The 21,334-nt window shown below is 40.8% G+C and overlaps 2 protein-coding genes across 4 annotated transcripts; one reads left to right on the forward strand and one right to left on the reverse strand.

Annotated features, from left to right (window-relative positions):
- Positions 1-206: 206 nt before the first annotated feature.
- Positions 207-13,653, reverse strand: syn1 (synapsin I). 3 transcript variants are annotated; one of them, XM_020632986.2, is made up of 14 exons: positions 13,377-13,653; positions 12,592-13,085; positions 11,652-11,709; positions 10,590-10,681; positions 10,290-10,446; positions 8,511-8,600; positions 7,972-8,034; positions 7,741-7,883; positions 7,572-7,646; positions 7,382-7,484; positions 7,141-7,290; positions 6,121-6,190; positions 5,502-5,973; positions 207-4,140 (listed from the first exon to the last, which is right to left on the reverse strand). In XM_020632986.2, the coding sequence occupies exons 2-14, from the start codon at positions 12,948-12,950 to the stop codon at positions 4,005-4,007; spliced, it is 1,968 nt and encodes a 655-aa protein (XP_020488642.2). In that variant the 5' UTR covers positions 12,951-13,085; positions 13,377-13,653; the 3' UTR covers positions 207-4,004. The 3 variants fall into 3 exon arrangements, with proteins under 3 accessions (XP_020488642.2, XP_065820413.1, XP_065820418.1); XM_065964341.1 differs by having other exon boundaries at positions 5,502-5,985; positions 13,377-13,652; XM_065964346.1 differs by having other exon boundaries at positions 207-4,102; positions 5,502-5,985; positions 13,377-13,650.
- Positions 12,803-20,741, forward strand: vgll4l (vestigial like 4 like). Its single transcript, XM_065964353.1, has 7 exons — positions 12,803-12,941; positions 16,269-16,412; positions 16,759-17,103; positions 18,743-18,866; positions 18,969-19,218; positions 19,724-19,805; positions 19,954-20,741. The coding sequence occupies exons 3-7, from the start codon at positions 17,037-17,039 to the stop codon at positions 20,232-20,234; spliced, it is 804 nt and encodes a 267-aa protein (XP_065820425.1). The 5' UTR covers positions 12,803-12,941; positions 16,269-16,412; positions 16,759-17,036; the 3' UTR covers positions 20,235-20,741.
- The last annotated feature ends 593 nt before the right edge of the window (positions 20,742-21,334 follow it).

Genomic DNA, 21,334 nt, shown 5'->3' on the forward strand with positions numbered 1-21,334 from the left:
CCTAGACACATTGATCTTTATCTCAGAAGGCTTTTGGATGAAGACAACATAAAACATCATTAAACCTGATTTTTTTTAAGAAATTCAAAGGAGAGTCCCTCTTGAAGGATTGACTGACACTTCACTGCACAGGCATAATTAAGTCAAACTTTTAACCTGAAGCTGTTTTACTTTCTCTATTTTCAGTCAATAATAACAAATAACAGTCACTGTTGGTCATAGACTTTATTCACCATGTGCATGTTTTTATAACATACTCATTTCCACATAATATAGCTACATTGCATATAACATCAAATATTTTTTTTTTTACATTTAATTCAAGATTCCACCATGATTTAACGTTATGCAGTTTCTTATTTTTGATTAACAAAAAACCTCAGCTGTTTGATTCTTGCACTTACATTGAAGATAATCCGGCAGGCATTGACTGACAATCAGTTCCACTCAAAAGAATAGAATTTCCTCTTTTTACAATAGTTATTCAATACAATTTGAAAACAGTCAAACAAGCTTTCACAAAGAAAATAAAGTACATTCACAGTCAAATATATCTACCATAAATAATGTAAACGTTTCAAATGAAAAGATCTGTCATTTTTTTTCAAACGTAAAAAAAACCCACAAAACTTCTTTGCACTTCAGTCGCAGCTCATCCTGTCACTCTCAGGAGTTGCCATGGTGATTGGTATGTCTTAATATGGCCTCTGAGTGACAATTTTTCAAAGGTAACCATCCGTGGTGGTTTTTGATGGCTCATTTTCATAATTTACACACTCGGTGCAATGGTTACACAAGGCTGCTCATTCTGATTCTCTTGGCAGTCGGCTGCACCGCGATAAAACTCACACTGAGTCATTGCAAAATTAAAAAAAGAAGCCCTGAATCACAAATGCATAAATTCTACAGCCCCAGATAGTCCTCATAGAAAAATATGAAGCATAAACAAATGGCTGAAATAAAGTATAAAAACATAAAATGTAAAGATAGGATATCCACAATATATCACAAAGCACAAGTAGCAGCAGGGGAAAAGGCGACGATCTGCATCACTCTGAGCTCTGTACAACACATCTATTTTGGTTTGACCAGTTACAGAACATTCATACATTTATGCACCATTGAGCACAAGGGGTCACTGTGGCTACACAAACAGACTGATAATCACAGGCAGCATGGAGAATGAGCAGGGGGACCAAGACTCCTTTTCACTTTTGGCTATTGGGTCTTCTCTAAAAAAGCATGTTATTGCCATACGACGTCCACTTTCAAATGAAAAGCACTCCTTCTGGAAGACTTTTTTAGTGCCTGGAAACAGAATTGTTTCTGATATTTAGAATAGCGAAGATGTCAATGCAAAGGAAGGGTGACGGGGAGTGTCAAATCAGCTGCAGGTGATATACCTTTACTTTTACATTTACATTATATCGTTTATTGTTTGGACTCTTGCTTACGTTGAACCTGTTGACAACCAAGAGGCACACGTATGAAAGCAGCATCTGCCCCTGTGCTGAATTATATAGTGCAATAAAGTGCAAAAACATAATGCACTCACAAACTGTTGAACCCTAAACCAGCAAGACAAGAAACCACAAACAGATTGTACATCCACTTAGTCTCAGGCTGGTTTACAGTCGCAAGTGTGTTCATAACATTGCTTTCAAATAAAGGGAATATTAAATGAAACTGTCCAAATAATCCATTTGTTCCAAAAAATGTTTCTCAACCAAACCCACCTACGCTGTACAATACTGCAACACACCTGTTACTGACACAGCAGCACTAAAGCTCTGTTTACACCTGGTATTAACATGCGTCCTGGGTGATGGGATCACCTTGAGCATTAACACACATTCATTTCATAGAAAGTGTGTTTACATAACACAAGACTTTTTCTTCCACAGGTCTGTGGTTTCTCAGTAAAATAAAGACTATACTCTTCGACTGGAGTCTCTGTTAACGGTTAAAGTATCCAACAAAAACATGTGCATGCTTTACTCACACATCCTCAAACATCTGGATCCTTACTTTACAGCACTGCTACGAGCTGCATTGATCGGCTTGTGGATCACATCTCCAGCTCATGTCATTCCAAGCATTGGGAGATGTAGTTAATGCATTCAAATGGGATGTTAATTGAAAAAGCAGAGGCGTTTGCGTAGGGACAGGAGGACACTTTCATTTTTTCCATCCTGGACAATCTCGTCCAGGCACCATCTCACCCTCATCCCCCTTACCCTAGGATCGTGAAGTATTGAAAATCAAAGTCATCGTAAATTACTGGCTCAACACGAAACAAAAAACATTTCCTGTTGCTTCATGAAGAGCAAATTTTGATGCATACACTAGGTCATCATTTGCTTAAAATGACATGAAGGTAATCAAGCCAATAGGTCTAAAACAGACAAGAATGAAAGAGGAGTGGTCTGCTACTGAACATAATCTTTGCTATACCTCCCAGACCTACTCTAAATGTGGCTTGAGTGATCAGATGCAATCAGTATTGGGTGCGTCCACACTTGTATTAATGGCTCTCCACTTTTGATAGATTCAAGAAGTCTGCATGTTACTGCCAGGTGTACACAGCCTCTGTGATGCTGCTTTGTCAAGAAACAGAGAAATAACCCTGAAAATACAGACTTACATCAGTCAGTGTCTCTCTATTCAAGTATTATTCTGCAATATACTCTGTTTGCAAAAGCTTATGAAACAATAAAAAACACTCACCTCATCATAATGCATGCTTTTCCTTCAGCATTGGTAAACAACAACAACAACAACAACAACAACAACAACAACCATAAAACTATAATGGAAGACCCTCACCAACACAGTGTCACAATCAACTGGACATCCCTGAGACAGCTCCATTTGATCTGACGCTCTTGTCTGTGTAAGGCATGCTTTCATGGTGAAGAGCTTTCCAGCTTTTTGTTCTTGTGCGACAAAATTAAAATCAGAGAAAGTGGCAGCAACAACATCCTCACAACACCTAATAGCTTACTGCAAGAACTAATTCAACTACGTGTGACGACACAGTTACAAGCGCCAATGTCAGGGGTTGGAGAACGCAACCATTGCCTCCTGTTGACATGCAGCGAAGACATCACCATGAGCGGTCAACAGCTTGAACAGATCTAGCATTAGCTTAAAAAACAGACATCCTATGTGCGCAGCTGTGCTGAGTTAGGGACTGTATATAAATTATTAGGGGGCATAGGGACAGAAGAGGGGGAGGGGAATATATCTTTACATGTTTCTGTAGGGAGAGGAGTCAAATTTTTGTTTATATTTTTGGGTTTAATTTGGATAAAAAAGTTACATCAAAGATGATTTTTTTACATGTGTAATCGAGGGCTATTTTGCCATGTATAGAGGATTTGGGGTTGGGGGAAACAATGAACTCCATAACCACTTTGCATGTTCAATTTTGTGGCTATAAAACAGTTCATATGCAGCTATTAATTCAAATACAGTGTTTTGTTTTTAAAGCCTCCCATTTAAAAAATTATTTTTCATGACGTAAAGTTTAAGAACTAGCTATCCAGAATAATTTCCATACAGTCCCTTACTTCATTTGGTTGGTCAGCAAACCAACTTAAACTCAAACGTAAGAGTTACAATGACTTAACGGCACCAGCAAACAAGTTGTGTGTTTTCTTGGGTCTTATCTCTTTACGAGTGTTTGTGTGCTCTTTTAGGCTATATACAGGCTTTTGTGTTGTGTGTAGCATGACACAAGTAAATGTCTTACTTTAGCTTGAAGCGACGCAAGGAATGTTTCAGACATTAGTGGTTAGATTTACTGTGTAGTCTACTTTTTGCTTACTTTAAAAGATTGAAACATTTTAGGCAGTGGGTGTCAAGTGTGTACATTTTCATATTAGGGTCGGAGTTCTGTTGGTCCTTGTTGGGGGGTGGGGGGGGGGGGGGTCTGGCCTTCGGTTTTCCTGTCCATCTTTCTGTCAGAGGGAGGAAGGGTGGGTGAGGGGGCTTTTACCATCTCAGTCTGAGAAGAGACTGGCAAAAGATTTGCGTAGGTTGCGTATGGTTTCAGCCTTCACCTCATCCTGGCTAAGGCTGGCTCGTGGCGCCGGGGTTTCTGGAATGTTGAAGGTATTGGTAAGAGACTGGGATTTGCTATAAAGAGAAGAAAATGGCAATAGAGGAGAGGAAGAGGCTATTAAAGTCATGCAGCAAACCAATGGAGTGAAAAAGACTGAAGCGAGGCAGGAGAGAGAGAAAGAGAGAGAAAAACCTCAGAAGAATAAAATAATATGAAAGCGCATTCATCAATCATTCTCAATGGTCATTCACTATTACCTCATCATTTCAAGGTAGCCTCGAAATTGTGTAAAATGTGAATGATGTTTTAGGATGTAAACACATGGAGGTTTTTTACAGACAAGTGTGTTTTGTGTTTGCTGAAAGTTTTGGGAACTTCTGTGCTAGTGCTTTAAACCTGCATTCTTTCTTACGGCCAGCAGGGGGGTTTTATGTTGGCGCATAAGAGGGAGATTGTATCGAGGTCTATGAGAGATGAACTCTTCAGCTGACTAAATCTACCAGCTCAGAAAAAATCTGTGTTACAAGTTTAGTCTCACCAGTTCATCTGTCTCAACTAGAGCTTATTAAACAGTAGTGCACAGTCTTCCTTAGGGTGTGGCAACCATGTAGAGACAAGTCACAAATTGTAAAACAAGATAGATGCCCTGCTATTCATATCCTTCCAAGCTCCCATCCCTATTCCATATATGGTAATAGGGTAGCTCATCTGATAAAATGAAGGACTAAAAAAATATTGTAGATTTTTATAAATGGTATACTTTAGTATGCCAGATATAGTCGTTAAATACTAAAAATGTTCCACTTGTGTAAATGTGAAAAGGGTTAAGATCGGTTAATGTAACATTTCATAAAAAACAAGAACGTTTATAATTTTTGTATTCTTGTCAAAACTTATTGAGCAAAAATGGTGTTTCAGTTTCGAATACTCCTCCCTTTGTAGCACAATAACAGAAGAAATTAGATTTCAATTAACTGTTTTTTAAACAACTTAAAAGTTGAAAAGATACAGAGCAATAAGCGTTCTTAAATGTTTCTGCAGATGCTATCTAGACAGAGGTGACTAATGCAAAGATAATGTTTTGAGATCTTGTTCATCAGTGTCCTAGAAAATGATAGCGACAGATGTGTTTCATTCATTACGGTCATCAACAACCACAGGCCAGCCTTCGCTTGTTGATGTTTTTATTTATGAATCAGCATCTCAAATGTTTTGTGAAACTGCTGCTGAAGGACTGAAAAATGTAAGAACCAATAAATCATGCACATTCAGGTGGATAATTTGTCAACAAAGAGCATGAATAGATTCCATTGTGTCATGCACATATCAATGCAGGCAAAAAGAAAGAGGGGATCTTCTGTTCAGGTCAGCTGTGTTCTGCCCTTCATAAAAACATGAAAGGAAACAGATCCCACATCATTTATCAGATACTTACTTCAGTTGTGGCGAGTTGTCCTGACTTGGCTTCTGTGGGGGCTGAGGCTTTTGCTGCAGGGGGGGTCGTCCACCTGGGCCCCCTTGGCCTTGAGCAGCGGGTCGCGGTTGCTGGGTGGTGGCTGAGCCAGGACGGCCTTGCTGGCCAGGAGCCCTTTGTTGTTGTTGCCCACCCTGGGACTGCTGCCTGGGGGGCTGGGCAGGCCTCTGTTTCTGCTGTACAGGGACGGACTGTTGCCTCTGAGTTTGAGGTGAACCTCCTTGGCTTCGCTGAGGAGAGCCCTGACCAGAAGAAGGTCTCTGGCCTTGAGTAGCTCCCTGACCTGGGGGCCGTGGCTGGCCTGCAGTGCCCTGGTTTGCTTTAGCACTGGGATCAACAGCAGGGCTAGCAGCAGGCTGCTGCTGGGCCTGTACAGGAGGTTGGCCCTGAGGCTGAGGTCGCTGCTGGGATGGGGGACTCTGCTGAGGGCCACCTACAGAAGACCCTTAAAATCAGCAACCAAATACATATACTCAGAATTGGATGAAAAATAGCAAAACATGTAATTATTATTCCTAAACAAACAAAAAAATCCATCAAAGTTGTAGATTTTTGTAAACAATGTACAGTAAGTCCTCACCCTGAGGCGAGGGGCGCTGTTGAGCCTGTGGTACTCTTGACTGTGAGACCGGCTGAGGAGACAACGCTTTCTACAAACATATAGCAAGGGAAAGGACAGAAATTAAGTTTTAGTTTTAAAAAAAAAACAAAGCAAATAATAGTAAAGGTAATGTTAAAAAATTGCATGCAGAGAAAAAAGTGATTCTTGTTGCTGTAATAAATATCTTAATTATATCACACAATATTTCAAGACTGATTAGATCACTCTCATATTATTCTCGAGGGCCCCATAGGTCAATAACTCTTCATATATTTGGCTAAATTACTAAATATGACGTAAATGTCCACCTCTAAGCTAATGACACTGTCTGACATCAAAGTTTGAAACTAATGGGTTAGGTAACTCTGATCCCTTAGGAGCATAAGCTTCATCAATGCATCTGTATGAAAAAAAATGTAAGTTTGAGATACCAGCTATTGGTCTGGTCACATTTAAGCCTCTATAACTAGAGTTCTCTTGATTTGGTTGGCTTGGACATCACAGAGTGGGTGCTAGAGAGGTGGGGGTGTAGGGTTTATTTCCATCCTTTGAATCAACAATATTAAAAAGATGAATTTATAATTTTTGTAGAATTTCTGGGTAATTGCTTTGCCCTTCAAAAAAAAAAAAAATTATAGAAAAATAACCTCGGCTACACAGCATCAATTCTACATTATATGAACTGCAAAAGCAAAGGTCTATTTTATTTCTGAAGCCTAGCATTGATAGACATGGAATACACATGTACAGTATGTGTTTCATTATGTATTAAGTCATTGAATTATTTATAAAGGTACTGTGTGTATCCATATGCATTTATGTTAATAATTAATCTAGTACTCTGTTGCTCTTAGCATAGCATAAAGCATGCTCTTACTAGTATGTTCACATGTGCTATTTTAATAAAAAATGTTTTAAGACACTTTTGTGTAACTGAGCGACCAAAAACAAAAAACAAAAAGAAAAGCAGCATGCATGGAAATTCTGTGGTTAGAGCACCTGTGCTGGCTGTGCTGCTGAGGCACGCACTATTGAAGGGCTTGAAGTGGGAGGAACACTCAGGCTCATCTTTGACACCACCAGCTCTGCAATCTGAACCCGATCCTCATCCTGCTGGTCCCCAATCAGTGGCATTGAACAGTCATCTACCTAAAAAAAGATAAGTTGATAGATGTGATTCAGTATGCTTTCAGTCACATACAGAATATCCCCTTGATATGATTGTCTTGCCTTCTAGTACCTCTATAATGTAGTCCTTGCCATCTTTACCATGCAGAGCCTCCACAGCACAGATATCCAACCCTCCAAAGATGTCAGCACAAGAGTCCACCCACATTCTGTACCTGTAATGTGTTAAACAGAGCTATAATAGAGCACTGAGTCACTTTAGGGTTAGCATCCTCATCTCGTCTGCATTAATGTGCTCTTACTTGTCTGACATGGCCACCTGCTCAAGCATGGATGAGCCAGTGTTGGTTTTCCAGTTTCCAGAAATTGATGTTCTCCTGTTTCAAATTGTATTGTCATGTTAAGCCATTTTAATCTGTTTCACGTTTAAAAGTCTGAAACTTAATGCATTGAATCCCTAATTTCACTTACATGTATGCTTTGTAATTGTCCCCTATCTTCTGGATGCGGACATCATACTTAGCATCAATGAAGGGCTCAGATGTGGCATAAGTCTTGGTCAGTGCTACAACACTGGCAATATCTTGAAAATCATATTGATTGTCCACTTTAACCTGAGACAAGAAAAGGTCAAAAAATATACATACTGATTTTCGCGTTTCCACAACGATAGTGTTCATGTTGAAATAGGTGAAATCCTACCTTTCCCATTCCTGAGTGAGCGTGGCCCATCTTTACCACAACAGGGAACCGAGGGCAGGTTATCTGAAACAAGGAGCATTATCACATATTCAGATTCATCACTTCAAACACTAATGTCCATCCATTCCAAGCCAATAGGAGCGATTCATATTGATGGCTTGAAAGCAAGCCCAGTACTGTCAAGACTACCGTATGTGTGGAGTCATCTGCTCTGCTGCAACACTGATTTAACACACACACACACACACACACACACACACACACACACACACACACACACACAATAATCTGCATCCACCCAGACCAAAAAAAGCACACTCCTAAGATAAACATCTGGGCCTCAGCTGCTACATGAGATAGAGTATTGACATGGAAATGAATGACCTTCCTAAAATGTGTCCTGTGCAGAGAGATAGCCTGTCTGTGTTTGTGTGTGTGTGTGTCTCTTTAAGGGTTGTTAGCATGGAGTCATACCTATCAGCACAAGTGGATAAGGGGGAGGAGAAAGAAAGGAGGAGAGCAGATGGCAGAGAACTCACCATTTCCTTGTGGTTTGGATAGTAAACCTGTTCAATCAGTGGGAATTCCTCTGGGCCAAGTTGCTTGAAGACTCGAGACATCTGAGCAAACTAGAATAAACAAAAATGTTAAGGATGGGGAATTTTATCCAATCTATATATAGAGCCCCCTTCAACAGGCACTCCTCCGAAAATATCGGCAAATTTCAGACAAGCCTGACCCTGACATTTTCCTAAGTTGCCCTTGCACATATGTCCCTCACAGCAGGAGATTTTTGCTGTCTGACGGGGAGAGGGGGCGAAGGTCTCGGGACGGGAAGACATGACGTAAAGAAGACACTGCGAAAGTCACAGTGTAGTGTTTACAACATATTCAAGAAGGCTGTTGGGATGCAACGATTAGAGGTTTGATTGGAACAATTGTCTTGATTATTATGCATTAATTAATTTCACTACATGACCAATGTATGATTCATTTAAATATCCTTTAGTAATGTGAATGCGTTATTCATTGTGGCCTTTTGAAAAAGATTTTTGAATTTTGAATAACGAATCTTATCTGATAATCCTGTCTCTCTTTGTTTTTTGTTTGTCTGAAGTTTTGATGAAAAATTACAAACCCACAGTAGAGTGCTGCAAGTTTACAAGCTCCTGATGTTTTGTCACTGTTCCGAAACTTGTTCCCTCTACACAGATTGGAGAAGGGAAAAGTGTCACTGATTGAAGCCCTTTAGAGGAAAATTTTGTGTCCCATAGACTCCATACTGCCTTATTGATGATTGCTAATGTTGCACTGAAAGCCAACTTTCACTGCTACGAATGATTGGAAGTTACACGTTTATCTTTAATTCTCTACTAACTCAATGTTTGGTCAAGTAAAGTGCCACGAACTATGTATATATTACAGTTATTATGTATAATCTGTACTTGGGCATGTAGTGCTAAGAGATGATCTACCTGCTTGGTCCCACTGTCTAAGTAAATCTAAAATAGTGTAGCCCCCATGTCTCAATGAGCATGACATATGAAACTGCTGCAACATACAAGCCCCTTTGTTTCTATTCCATGCAGGTAGATCCAAAAGTACCACTAGGCCCTTTTTTGACAGTGAGAACACCTGTTGCAGAGCTTTTACAATTGAAAAACCTTGAGGGTTTTTTTTTTTTTAAAGATTCATTTTTGAGCTTTTTATGCCTTTCTAAGAGTAACAGTACAATGGATAGAGTCATAATCAGTGAGAGAGAGAGAGAGAGTGGGGAATGACACGCGGCAAAGGAGCCACAGGTCAGATTCAAACCTGGGCTGCCCTATTTGAGGACTGTAGCCTCTGTACATGAGGCGTGCAAATTAACCATTAGGCCACCAGCGCCCCATAGCCATGAGGGTTTTAAAGCATGGTTAATAGTGGAACAACATAACTGCTGCTACGCATTATTGGACGTATTCACAGTTTAAACAAATGAGTAGAAAAAATGTGCTGGTAAGTAGAAAAGAGTAAGAGGCAGCTTCCTTATGTGCACAAACATTCCACTGGTTTTGCATATAACGTCATCATCCCCACCCACTTACTTGCAGGGAATTGCCCTTAATTTCCTGGCTTACTTCAAGTGGAAATTTGAGTTGCAGCATGGCAGGAAAAAGTCCTGATAAAGTCGGGATGCAAACTTCAGGCATTTGCGTTCCCACATGCACCCCAACTCAACAATTTCAGGATATTTTCAGGAGTGCGGTGCTTGTGTGAAAGAGGCTTGAGTACGTTTTTGTTCGCACAAAACAATGAATTACTGAAATAATCCTTACCACCCATGGTTTGTCACAGAAGTTGTAGACAGAGTGTAAAGAGTTAACACTTGGCAGTCCTGCATACTGCAGGCCGATAACCATGTTCCGGTGGTCTCCGTTCTTGTCCATGCTAAATGCATGCTGTCGGATCAGCACAAAGTCTGGCTTAAAGGACCTGGGACAGAGGACAAAATATTAAACTGCATTCAAGACGAACAGAGCAGTGGCCTGGAACGTGCTTGTAATTTCTGCTATAGTGGAATTTCAACACTGAGGATTTCTAGAGTCTTTACAAGAAATACTTTGCAGTGTACATACTTGTTAACCTTGTGTCCATTCCTAAATGCATCAATGTTCACGTTGTAGGTTCCTGTTGCATTGGCCACCAGGTTGATTTCAGAGAATTCAGCCTAGAGGGAAAACATTCACTTCAATCTCTCATAAAGAATACCTTGTAACATATGATATGGAGGAGAACAATTAATTATATTTTTCATTCTATTCCAGCCAGGTTGAACAGGGTGCAGTAGACTCAAGTGTGTTCTTCTTTTTAAGGAGCCACAGGGGAAATAATGGAAACGCAATCACAATGTGAAGTAGAGGGACATAAATAGGTGGGAAGGAAAATGCCTCAGGCAGAGAAAGAGATTTTCTTTTAAATCTTCAGACTCTCCTGTTTGGTGGATTGAGGACTAATTGTGAGTGACAAAAAGTAGATCACGAAATATTCTAATCAGGCTACATGTTATGATGCAAAAACTTAACCGAAAAAGTGAATTGGTAAGTTGCTATAGGAATCACAGACAACCTTTTTATTATCAAGGCTTATAATTAAATGTTGCTTAATTAGAATGGCTTTATGGATACATCTGCCACACAAAATATTGATGAAAGACAATGAATCAGCAGTCCCCTCCTCTGTCTAACTGGATCCCTGGGGAATTTAGTTTTCAAAGGGGTCTCTGTTTTAACACAGTAACAGCCATTGACCTGAATGAGTCATCTGTTATTTTGTGAAAAAGCATAAATCCGTTTTTAGATGGTGTCGTGTGGTGGATCAGTGCTCTTTAAATACATAGACATAATAGTAAGACTGACAGAATGACTCAACTTGTGCCTTACAAATTTATTTTGGCTTGGTTAAAAACCAAAATAGGATTAGAGTGAACACATTTAAAACAGACCCGGCAGTATTTTCTCGACACACATAGATGAGAGACTGTGCTATTCATTGGCTAAATGTCTTTTTAAATAACGATGTAATATCCCCCCCAACTGAGGTTAACAGCCTGGGCCAATTTTTTTTTTTAACTACTCCAGTCTCTGCTCTTTATTTTACATGTTCTCTGTCATCCTGTTGGGAGGAAAAGAAAAACTTACCTGTTCTACTTTGATGTCAAAATCACCGTGGACCTTTCTTCCCTTGAAGACCTTTACCCTGCATGTGAAACGAGGAATTCAATCCAAATGTTGTTTGAATCCAGACAAATGGCTATCAGTTGAACAGTTCTCTTAAAATAGCTCATTTGCTCAAAACTAAAAAACTGTATTAAAAAAATCAAACCAAAACATCAGCTGACATCAATGGAGCATAGTGTCACTTAAAACTGATACTGGTTTACAGTATAATTGCTGCAAAGGCACAATGCAACATAAACACAAGGAAGCCAAGAAGTAAGCAGTCATTATACCTACCTGGAACAAAAGTAAATGCGAATTTGACCTAACAATGGTTCTTGCATTTAAAATGCACCTAAACACATCCAATGGCTGTTATTACTGTAGAGAGGGGGAGCACCACTTTGGGTCTGTAATGTTGGACTGGAGGGTTCTGTTGTCTTGGTGCATAGATCCATTGTGTTTATGATCCCCTAAAGTAAAGCTCTAATAAGCAAGCAAAATTATTTGCACTAATGGAGAGGCTGGGTTAAACGTGGTGCATGCATATTTCCTGTGCACTGTCCTTACATGCACTGTGTGAAAACACCTGCATCATCATGGTGGCAACAGCCCACCCAGTGCGCTGGTATCATCTTGGGCATTTAACAGGCAGAATGGATAAATACTTGGGCTCATGCAACAGCCGATCGTCTAATGAAAATGGCTTCTCTGCCTGCAATCTGTTGCGCTTTTTCCATGGCACAATTTCCCATAAGCAAGGTGTTTCTGATCTGAACAAGACGCCAGCAGGCTGCTACACGTGATATACCTCACTGAGTGAATCATATGACCTTCTCGATGTTAGGCCACTGCAGCCCACAGTCTGGCACACATTTCAGTCTAGACGATGCACGGAGCTGGCACTGCGCACTGCTCTTACCAGTCGGTCTGCTGGTCATCGATAACCAAGAGGATCTTTGCGCTGCTGGAGACCCCTGCGCGGTCCGCTGCCTCGGATAAGGTCGCGGCAGCTGCAGCCGTGGTCTGTTTGACAGCGTTGGAGATGGAGGAGAAGAAGCTGGAGCCGGAGCCGGAGCCAGAGCCTAAGCCTGGGCCTGAGCCTGCACCTGCACCTCCTACAGGCGGCTGCTGGCTGGTGGACTGGCGCCTCTCCGTCGGCCCAGGCGACACTGCGGGGCTCTGCTGCGGCGGGTCGGGGCGTTGAAGATCCGTCATGTAGCCATTGGGCAGGTTGGACATGAAATTACTGTCCGAGAGTCGTCGACGCAGGTAGTTCATGATGGAGACTTAATAAAATGACGGAAAGGGGTGTCCAATTATCCTCCAAGAGGATGCAGATTACAACTTGGTATTCAGAGAGAAAAAGGGATGACTAGGCTACTTTTCCATGGACAGAGGAGGGATCAATGTTACCTAAAGAGAGACAACTTTGTGTTATCATCAATAATGTGCACATTTTTGAATCTGATGAACAGTAGTGGGGAATCGTGACTGATCAGCCAGAGGAACAAGATATGGTAACATTAAAGCCAAAAAAAAAAAAAATCACACGCCCCTGATAAAAGCTTAAAAATAAAGAGTCCTCGCGTCAAATTCAAGTCAAATGATGTTTACATTCATATCGAACTGAAATCGGATTTTTGTGAATAAACTCACCTTTCAAAACAACCACCAATCAGTATAGTAAATGTCATAGCAACCTACCTTGGAGTGTATCATCAACTGATCCGCCCCACAGCTGAAGTGATGATGCCTATTAGCCTATTATTACTCTATCTCACAGGAAAGACTTCACATAGGTGACTCTCGTGTCCTCGCACGCGGGCATTGGGCTTAAACCTGTGAAATCAAAGCTACAGTCCACCCTGCATCACCGCCGTTCATCTGTCCTTCCCCTGAAAGCCCCAGTTCTCTTTTTTTTTTTACTGTCTGCCCTGCGTCACTCCCAGTCATCCTGAGGGAGAGGAGCCTGCGAGGTTGGACCAGTGTCAAGGTAGACAGGGTGAGGAAGAGGACTTCTGGATAGTGCTTTCAAAATAAGAGGTTACGTTTATAAGGATATTGATTTTTATTTTTTCATTCATAAGATTTCAAGCTCAAGATGAATTTATAAGAAGACATAGGCTGCTATTTTGACGTGTGTGCTAATAAAAAAGGTAGGCTAAACATATAATCACTTTTTTTAAACACTCAGTTTGCTAATAAAGGAAGAAGCCTATTAGTCACTCTCATATATGAATACTTGGGCTAATCTATAATAATTTAATTTGATATGTTTTTTTTTGTATTTGTCGGATAGGAATCCTACTTTCTGTGGCCCAGGTAGTATAATCCACTCGCTTTCAAATAATACATTACACAAGATGTTAGTCGGAATGTAAACAATGCAGCCACTGAAGGGAAATATTGACCGGAAGTCCTTTAGTTGAGTTCTGTCTTTGTTTTTCTCTTGTGTTATGGCTGTACAAAAGCAGGAAGTTTCAGTAGGGTCGTTAGCCCTCAAATAAAAAGCCTTGAAAGAAGCGACAAACTTCAATATTTGAAGCTGGTTTCAGCTTTGAACTTCCGGTGTTGTCCGCCCTGTGTGTGTCTCACTTGACGCAGCTGTGTGTGGGATGTTTTGCTGCTGATGAGAGCAGGGTGACAGGGGCGTCGCTCACTGTCAGACATGAGCCTGCAGTTGACTCCACGGGGGGGCAGGTTGTTGATGTGATATTGCATCCTGGTGAGTTCAATAAACCTGCAGTGGCACCCACACTGTTTGACTTTAGCTGACACGGGGTGTGACATTTGATTTTCTAGCAGAGTCAAAACAGGTTTGTCAGTAATACGCCATCTGTTGGTGACACAAAGGGCCAATGATTAAAACAGAGCCCTGGGGAGTCTGACAGTCCCAGACCCCCACTGCAGTCTGTGGTGACGAGGTTCACAGTGGACACTGATAAACATCACTGTTTGCATGTCTTACATAAAAAAGTAGAAGAACACCTGGTTTGGAGGTGCTAACTCTTCATTTACCGATAACCAGCGTGTAGACACATTTTTTTAGGCTGTACACAATTTCCTCTTAGTTCTGCTGTTTCTATAAGGTGATGAAACAGTCCAGCAGAGCAACATAATATTTATGTTCCAATTTGCATGTTTTTATGGATTGCAGGATAAGCGTTTTAAATGAAATGTGCGATGACCTTATTGACTGACTGATTTATTGATTCTCACTTAATCCTGCCTCTTCAGTTTCAGCCCAAATGTTCTCAGTCCTATATGCATCAACACTGCTGGAAACATCTAAACTCAAAGATAACCAAAAAAAAAAAAAAAAAAAAAAAGAATGACAACTGTTAACATTTTGCAACATATGATAAGTAGAATCATTACAGGACCCATGTTTTATGTGCCTTACAGTTTAAAAGCTACAAGATACCAGGGTTGGCATTTATTCAATATGTTCGAAAATGTTCTTTGTTTGAAGAACAAAAAAACCTAACCAATTAATATCAGAGGACGGATCATGTTTCAGAGTAATGGTTCATTGTTTTACACCAATTTAGAGATCCAGCTGCACCATTTCAATTTCTCCTGTGGGACTATGTTAAACCTCACAATAAGACAATACACAAATGTAACACTTAAAACACTTAAAAACACCTTAACCAAGCCATACAAATGGATTCATTAACAGACAAACTAAATGATTAAACAAAGATCAACTCAAAACTAATGGAACTAAACACACAACCCCTTGGTTGAGCAGCACAGCAGTCCCCACTCCAAATGTCTCTCTCTGCTGAAGCCAGCACTGTCCTTTTAAACACTGATGCCAAGTGTACCTTGTTAGGTAATCAGAAGTTTCACCTGGGCAGAGCAGAGAGCAACAGGAACAGCAGAGGGAAACATACAGCCGTAACAACTATGACATTTATCACTGTGTAAAGTGCTGGTTGTAAAAAGGTTCTATTTCCAGTGTATTTAAACAAAATACACCTACACCCACCCACACCAATACTTAAGAATAAAGAGATGGACATTCAAATAACAAACATGTTGCTTCATGCCTCCTCTTTGTTTAAGCAAGATGAGCCATGAAAATTATAATAAATATAGAAGAAAAGTCTGTGGGGGGATTCTAAGTTGCAGATTCAGAAATGTAAAGCCAGACTGTTTAAACTGCAGAGAATCTGTCTGTGAGCAAACATGTTTTTCCACTTGGTTATGTCATGAACAGCACTTCAGTATTTCAGATTATTTGTGATGCATTTTCATAGGCAGTACATCTTTTCACAGCATGCCATTACAGTGCATGACCTAGAGGGGGCACTGTTGAGCCAATATTGTATTTTACACAACACTTTTCATTTATTTATTCACAGCAAGACCTTCAAGTGTACAGCTTTTTCTCATTTTCAAAAGTTCTTTATCAACTTTTATTACACTGCAAGGACGAAATTTACCATTAAATATGTAATTGAATAGAACTACCTTATATTTACCAAATATTATTTTTGTTTACTAAGTACTCTAATGTGCAAAACCAAATCATATATAAGTGATTAATGTGTTAAAAAATGATTAACACAATCTATTTTCTTTATTCAGATGTACCTGTGCTAAATAGTGTCTGAGTGCTGGCCTCCAGAGACTTTCTACCTGTGTCCAAACTCCTCAGCGTTCTCATGGCAGCGGCATTTCCAGGACTTAAGAGTCTTTGTCTGGCCATCAACAAAAGCCTTTGGATTACTGGTAAGGCAGGCTCACAGTGCAGCTGCGTGCGTGTACGGGCAGGTCAGAGGAATGACTGGAGCTCCGGTGGGCTAAGAGCTCGAAAAAATGCTGTTTGGTGAGATTGCTGATTAGGTGGGAAGGAAGGGAGGGGAGGGGGGGGGGGCAGGTGCTGGATCATGGAGGGAAACAAAAGGCACACTTTACTTGCTTCAAGGGTATGCATCAAGAGTTGTGTAAAATATAACAAGATGATGTATGACCCCAAATCTGAAAAAAAAAAACAGCAAAACAAAAACAAGGCTCTCTTACTTATTTGGGATTGGTGGTTCTTTAATATTAAGCAACTCCACTTTCTACCTTTTAGACACTTTCCTCTGAGCTCATCCCTCTAGGACAATAACAACACTGACAGAATGAGGCTTCTTGATTGGCCCAGACAGCAGCCAACCAGAAGACAAGGACTTAGTCACAAGGAAGTGACTTCACCTATCTGCACTCACCTGATCCTTTACCTGGCCGAGCTCAGACGCAGCATCTCATTACCTTTCCATTACAATCCATAACTGAAGCTCACTGTGTGTCAGTACCTGCAGTCAAGGTGTTTCTGTGTGTTTGGCTTCACAAAGACAAAGAAAAGAAGACATGGCAGTCGCTAACTTCCACTACATCACCCGCATGAGCAGTGGCTTCAAGGTGTACATTTTAGAAGGTAAGGTTGATTTTTGCTATTCTTTGAAATGTACTTAATAGCCGCATGCTGTTCAAAGAGAGTGGATCCTTGAGTTACCTTGATCAGAAATATGAAATGTCATCATATTGCTTTAATAGACACTTTACATGTAATGCCTTAACTTATATCTGTGTACATCAAAGTATAATTTCTCTCTCTTAATGCATTACTTTAAGTGGAAATTTAAATGGAAAGAACCACGAGCTGTTACAACAGTCTCAAAAGCTTTAAACACTTTCAACTCCTTAAATAGACTAGTAAATTAATATGTGTAGCTTTTAATCACAGAGAAAGGCAACAACATATTGTTTTAAAGGAAATGTACTTTTGATAAAAAAGTTAAAGTCTTCTTATTTATGATTATTGGGTTGAAAGGTCCTTAAATGGATGTAATATTCTGTAAATTGTGCTTGAAACAATGCAGTGTGTCTGTTCCACATTCATGATAATGATTAAAGGCAGGGACACAGAAGGTCAGGCAGAATATTCCCGCTGATATCGAGGGAGAAATACCAATGCCTCAGGCATTAGAAAATCAGTATAGGTGTGGTTATGCCTGCCCCCTCCCTCCCCTCCACAATGGCACTCTGTGTGGAGGAGCCGCTCGCAGGTGTCGGAGTGTTCAGACACTAGGAAATGTGTAATGGGTGAGCACTCAGGGTGTGAATTCAACAAGAAATCTTTTGTTTTTTTGGAAACAATGGATCTCTTCCACTGTTTCATTTCAATGACAGTAGATGTTTATGTGACTCCTTTAAAGCACTGAATGACACATTTGAATACAGTTAAAGGAGCTCTGAAAATACAATCAATGTGGGTTGTAAGTGCTAACTGAGCATACAGTCAAACAATGGGTTGGTATAATTATGCTGCCATCACATGTTAAACAATGCTTTTTGTTTTTGTCTGTCTTGGACATGTGTGCTAACTGATGCACAACACCCAAGATCAAGTGGATTTAAGATGTAATAAGTGCCTTTTTAAAACCCCTTAAAATCCCTTTATGGGTTCAACTGACAATCTGATTATAAAGTGAAATTTTCTCACACTCTGACATAATTCTTTTTTGTCGATGTGTTTCAATTTAGTGTTGCAAGAATCCAGTGTGTGTTCTCCTTAATGGCCCGTTCCAATAATGGGCTCCACCCAAATCAGGGTCCTTGAACTCTTAAAGCAGTGTAATGTATGTCACTCATCCATGACAATGAGCTGTTGATTGTGCCCTGTTCACCGTGTGACGCGGCTGAATGCCAAACAGCATGCAGAAAAACAAAATTTACCGTTAGCATTGAATCAGCTGTGTCTTGTTGTAAGCCTCACTGATCAGGTAGATCGAGTTCAACGAGTTAACGGAGTCTACAATTAACGGTGACAAAAAAGAAAAAAAATATATTTTCCCACGAATTGCTGTCATGCAGGTCGATGTCACGGATCAAAACAAGAGTGAGTCATCACATGGTGACACAAACTACTATCAACGTAGTAAAATCATCAATGCCAGTAAATGACTGAATCGTCGATCTGGATTTCTTGTTCCCGCAGATGAGCAAAGCAAAGTCAGTTGTGCAATCATTGACAAGCCTTTCATTTAATTCTGCACTTTTGTTTTCTTATTCAGGTCAGCCTCACCTCAGAAGTGAAGACAGATACAGACACATCACAAACGACCGCGCTCGAGCCCCAGCCGTGTATCCAATCAAACGCAAGCGCAGCCACGAGAGAGGCCTGACACTGGAGGAAAGGTTTGTGAAAACGACTTCCAGTCATTATTCAGCATGACAAATGTTCTACATCCAAAGAGAGATCAAGGAGATTTGACATTGTCCAATATTTGATTGTTTAAGGCGAGAGCGGGTGCTGAGCAGAAGTGTTGGTAAAGCCGCCCAAAGAGCAGCACCAGCACCAGCCATCTTTAACAAGCCACAAAGCCCCACATCCACCTGGAGTCCAACCCCCAGCCCCACCAGCCCTCTGCCCTCCCATGTGTACTACACACCAGTCATGGATGAACCACTCGCCCTCATCAAGAAACCAAGAAAAGATCCAGAGAGCACAGAGGAGAAGGCTAAGAGTCCTGCAAACACTCAAATCCAGGTAATTCACCCAAAACTCTCCAATGTACCGAAAAAATGATAGATATTTGGGCCTCCATAATTTGTGTCAGTGACAGGACTGTATGTCCCTTTGTAATCTCTGTAGTATAGCTTCAGGCTACCCACAGCAGTGGTACATCTCCCATCTGGAGTCAGAGTGTCAACAGGCCTAAGCTTGTCCCAGCTATGCAATCCAGCCAGATTCAGGGAGAAAATGTGAGCGATGGAGGGAGGAATGTCATCAACAAGACCAAACAGACTGTTTTTCTCTTTGACCTGCACATGCTACCTCTCTGGGAGGGATCTGTTTTTTCCATGGGCAAACCCAACCTGTTCCATTGGTTTTTGAACTATGTTTTTTTTTCTGATGAGATGAAGTGGACAGTCAGGTTCAGGAGGTGTTTAACACTGAGATGGAAAGCGAAAGACACCCATGTTTTTTTGTGTTGTAAATGCAGCAATGTTTTTTTTATGTCTTAAATAGCAACCCATTCTTGTTTTTTCAGATGCGTCCCTCTGTGATCACTTGCGTCTCCTCATCAAGAAATCCCTCCTGCAGGTCTGATATCCACAGGGACCCCTCATCAGGTCAGTCTGACACTTTGTGAAGTAGCTGATCCATCAGACGGTCACTCCCTGATTGTCATTCATGTATCATAATGAATCTATCCTGCTCACTTTTACTGACTCACTGAGGTGTGTTTCTAAACAGTGTCCTTCATGCTTTCTCTTCTAGTGATTTCAAAGTCAAACTATGACCACGTGGTCGAGGAACATTTCCAGAGAAGTCTTGGAGTGAACTATCAGAAAGCCGCTCGCTCCCAGCAGCTCTCAATCAGCGTTTCAGTTGACGACCACTTTGCCAAGGCGCTCGGAGACAAGTGGCTGCAGATCAAGTCCAAGTCCTCCTCCTGCTCCTCCACACCTCCCAGCAGCCCGAGTGTTACTCACTCTCCCACCTACAAAGAGTGCACTAGCAGCACATCACCAACCTCCAGCCACTGGTCTGTCAACTAGAACAGAATCTTCGAGAAGAAAGTGGACTTTGTGAATTGAAACATTTCACTGCGTGCAGCTCTGCTTGTTGGTCAAGAGAAAAGCCAGCGCTAGTATGGAGAGGGCGAGCTTTCAGATGCTGGAGTGCTGTCACTTTGGACCGCCGTGTGTCAAAGTTTGAGACATATTGATGCAGACTGTAATGTAGCACCAATCAAGACGTCCTTGTTTGTTACATTTCTCTCCTTATTGCTTGTGGATAGCATCAGAATAATGAGATTCTGTAGTTGGTGACGTGGGATGGTTGAAAAATCATCAGTAATCCTTTACATTTCTTCGGTGTGTCATTCTTAAGTGACACAACTTTACTGTATTATATTTATGTTCTGATACACCTGGGTTCCTTACAGTCTAAATGACTTGCCTATCTGCTGTATAAAATATGCTTATAAGCTGTACACAAAACAAAGACTTTTAAAAAAAGACTTTTAAAAATAAAAACGTCAAAAAAACATGAAATGTTTTGTGTGTTTGTTAGTAAGACTTGATTTGCATTTTGACATCTGTTGGGCAACAAGTTAAAACAAAAACTAATTTTTTTTCCTCAGAAAAAGATGCTAAGGAAGTAACAGAAAATGATCAAACTTCTTTAAAACTCAAATGTCAAAAATGCACGTACAGACAGTAAAAAGTGGACAGGGTGGTGCACCAGACAACCTAATTTCACAGGTGAGTCAGTTTGTGTCTGCAGCACGTCCGGTGCACACATAGCATTTTACATGTAGACCTGTTGCCACACACTGAGTGGAAATTAAATGGATGTATGAGCAACACATTTGGGGCTTTTTTTTCTTTCCTGTAAGTCAGGGGAATGCAGGATGCATGTTGGAGCAGGCAGTAGGCCTTGTGTTCTGACATTCCTGTCTCCTGAGAAAATGACTCTGTAAGATCCTACAGATCCTGTTTGGCGAGGCACAGGAGGGAGGGAAGAGGGGAAAGCAGGGTTGGGCTCACATAGGCCTGAGCATGAGAACCAGCAGAGCTCTTCGGTTACTTATTTGCATGTCCTATCTTGTCCAACCTTAAATATGATAAACAACACTGGAGAGAAGTCCTAAGCT

The sequence above is a fragment of the Labrus bergylta genome, chromosome 2 (genome assembly GCF_963930695.1).
Source record: "Labrus bergylta chromosome 2, fLabBer1.1, whole genome shotgun sequence".
Taxonomy (NCBI): Eukaryota; Metazoa; Chordata; class Actinopteri; order Labriformes; family Labridae; genus Labrus; species Labrus bergylta.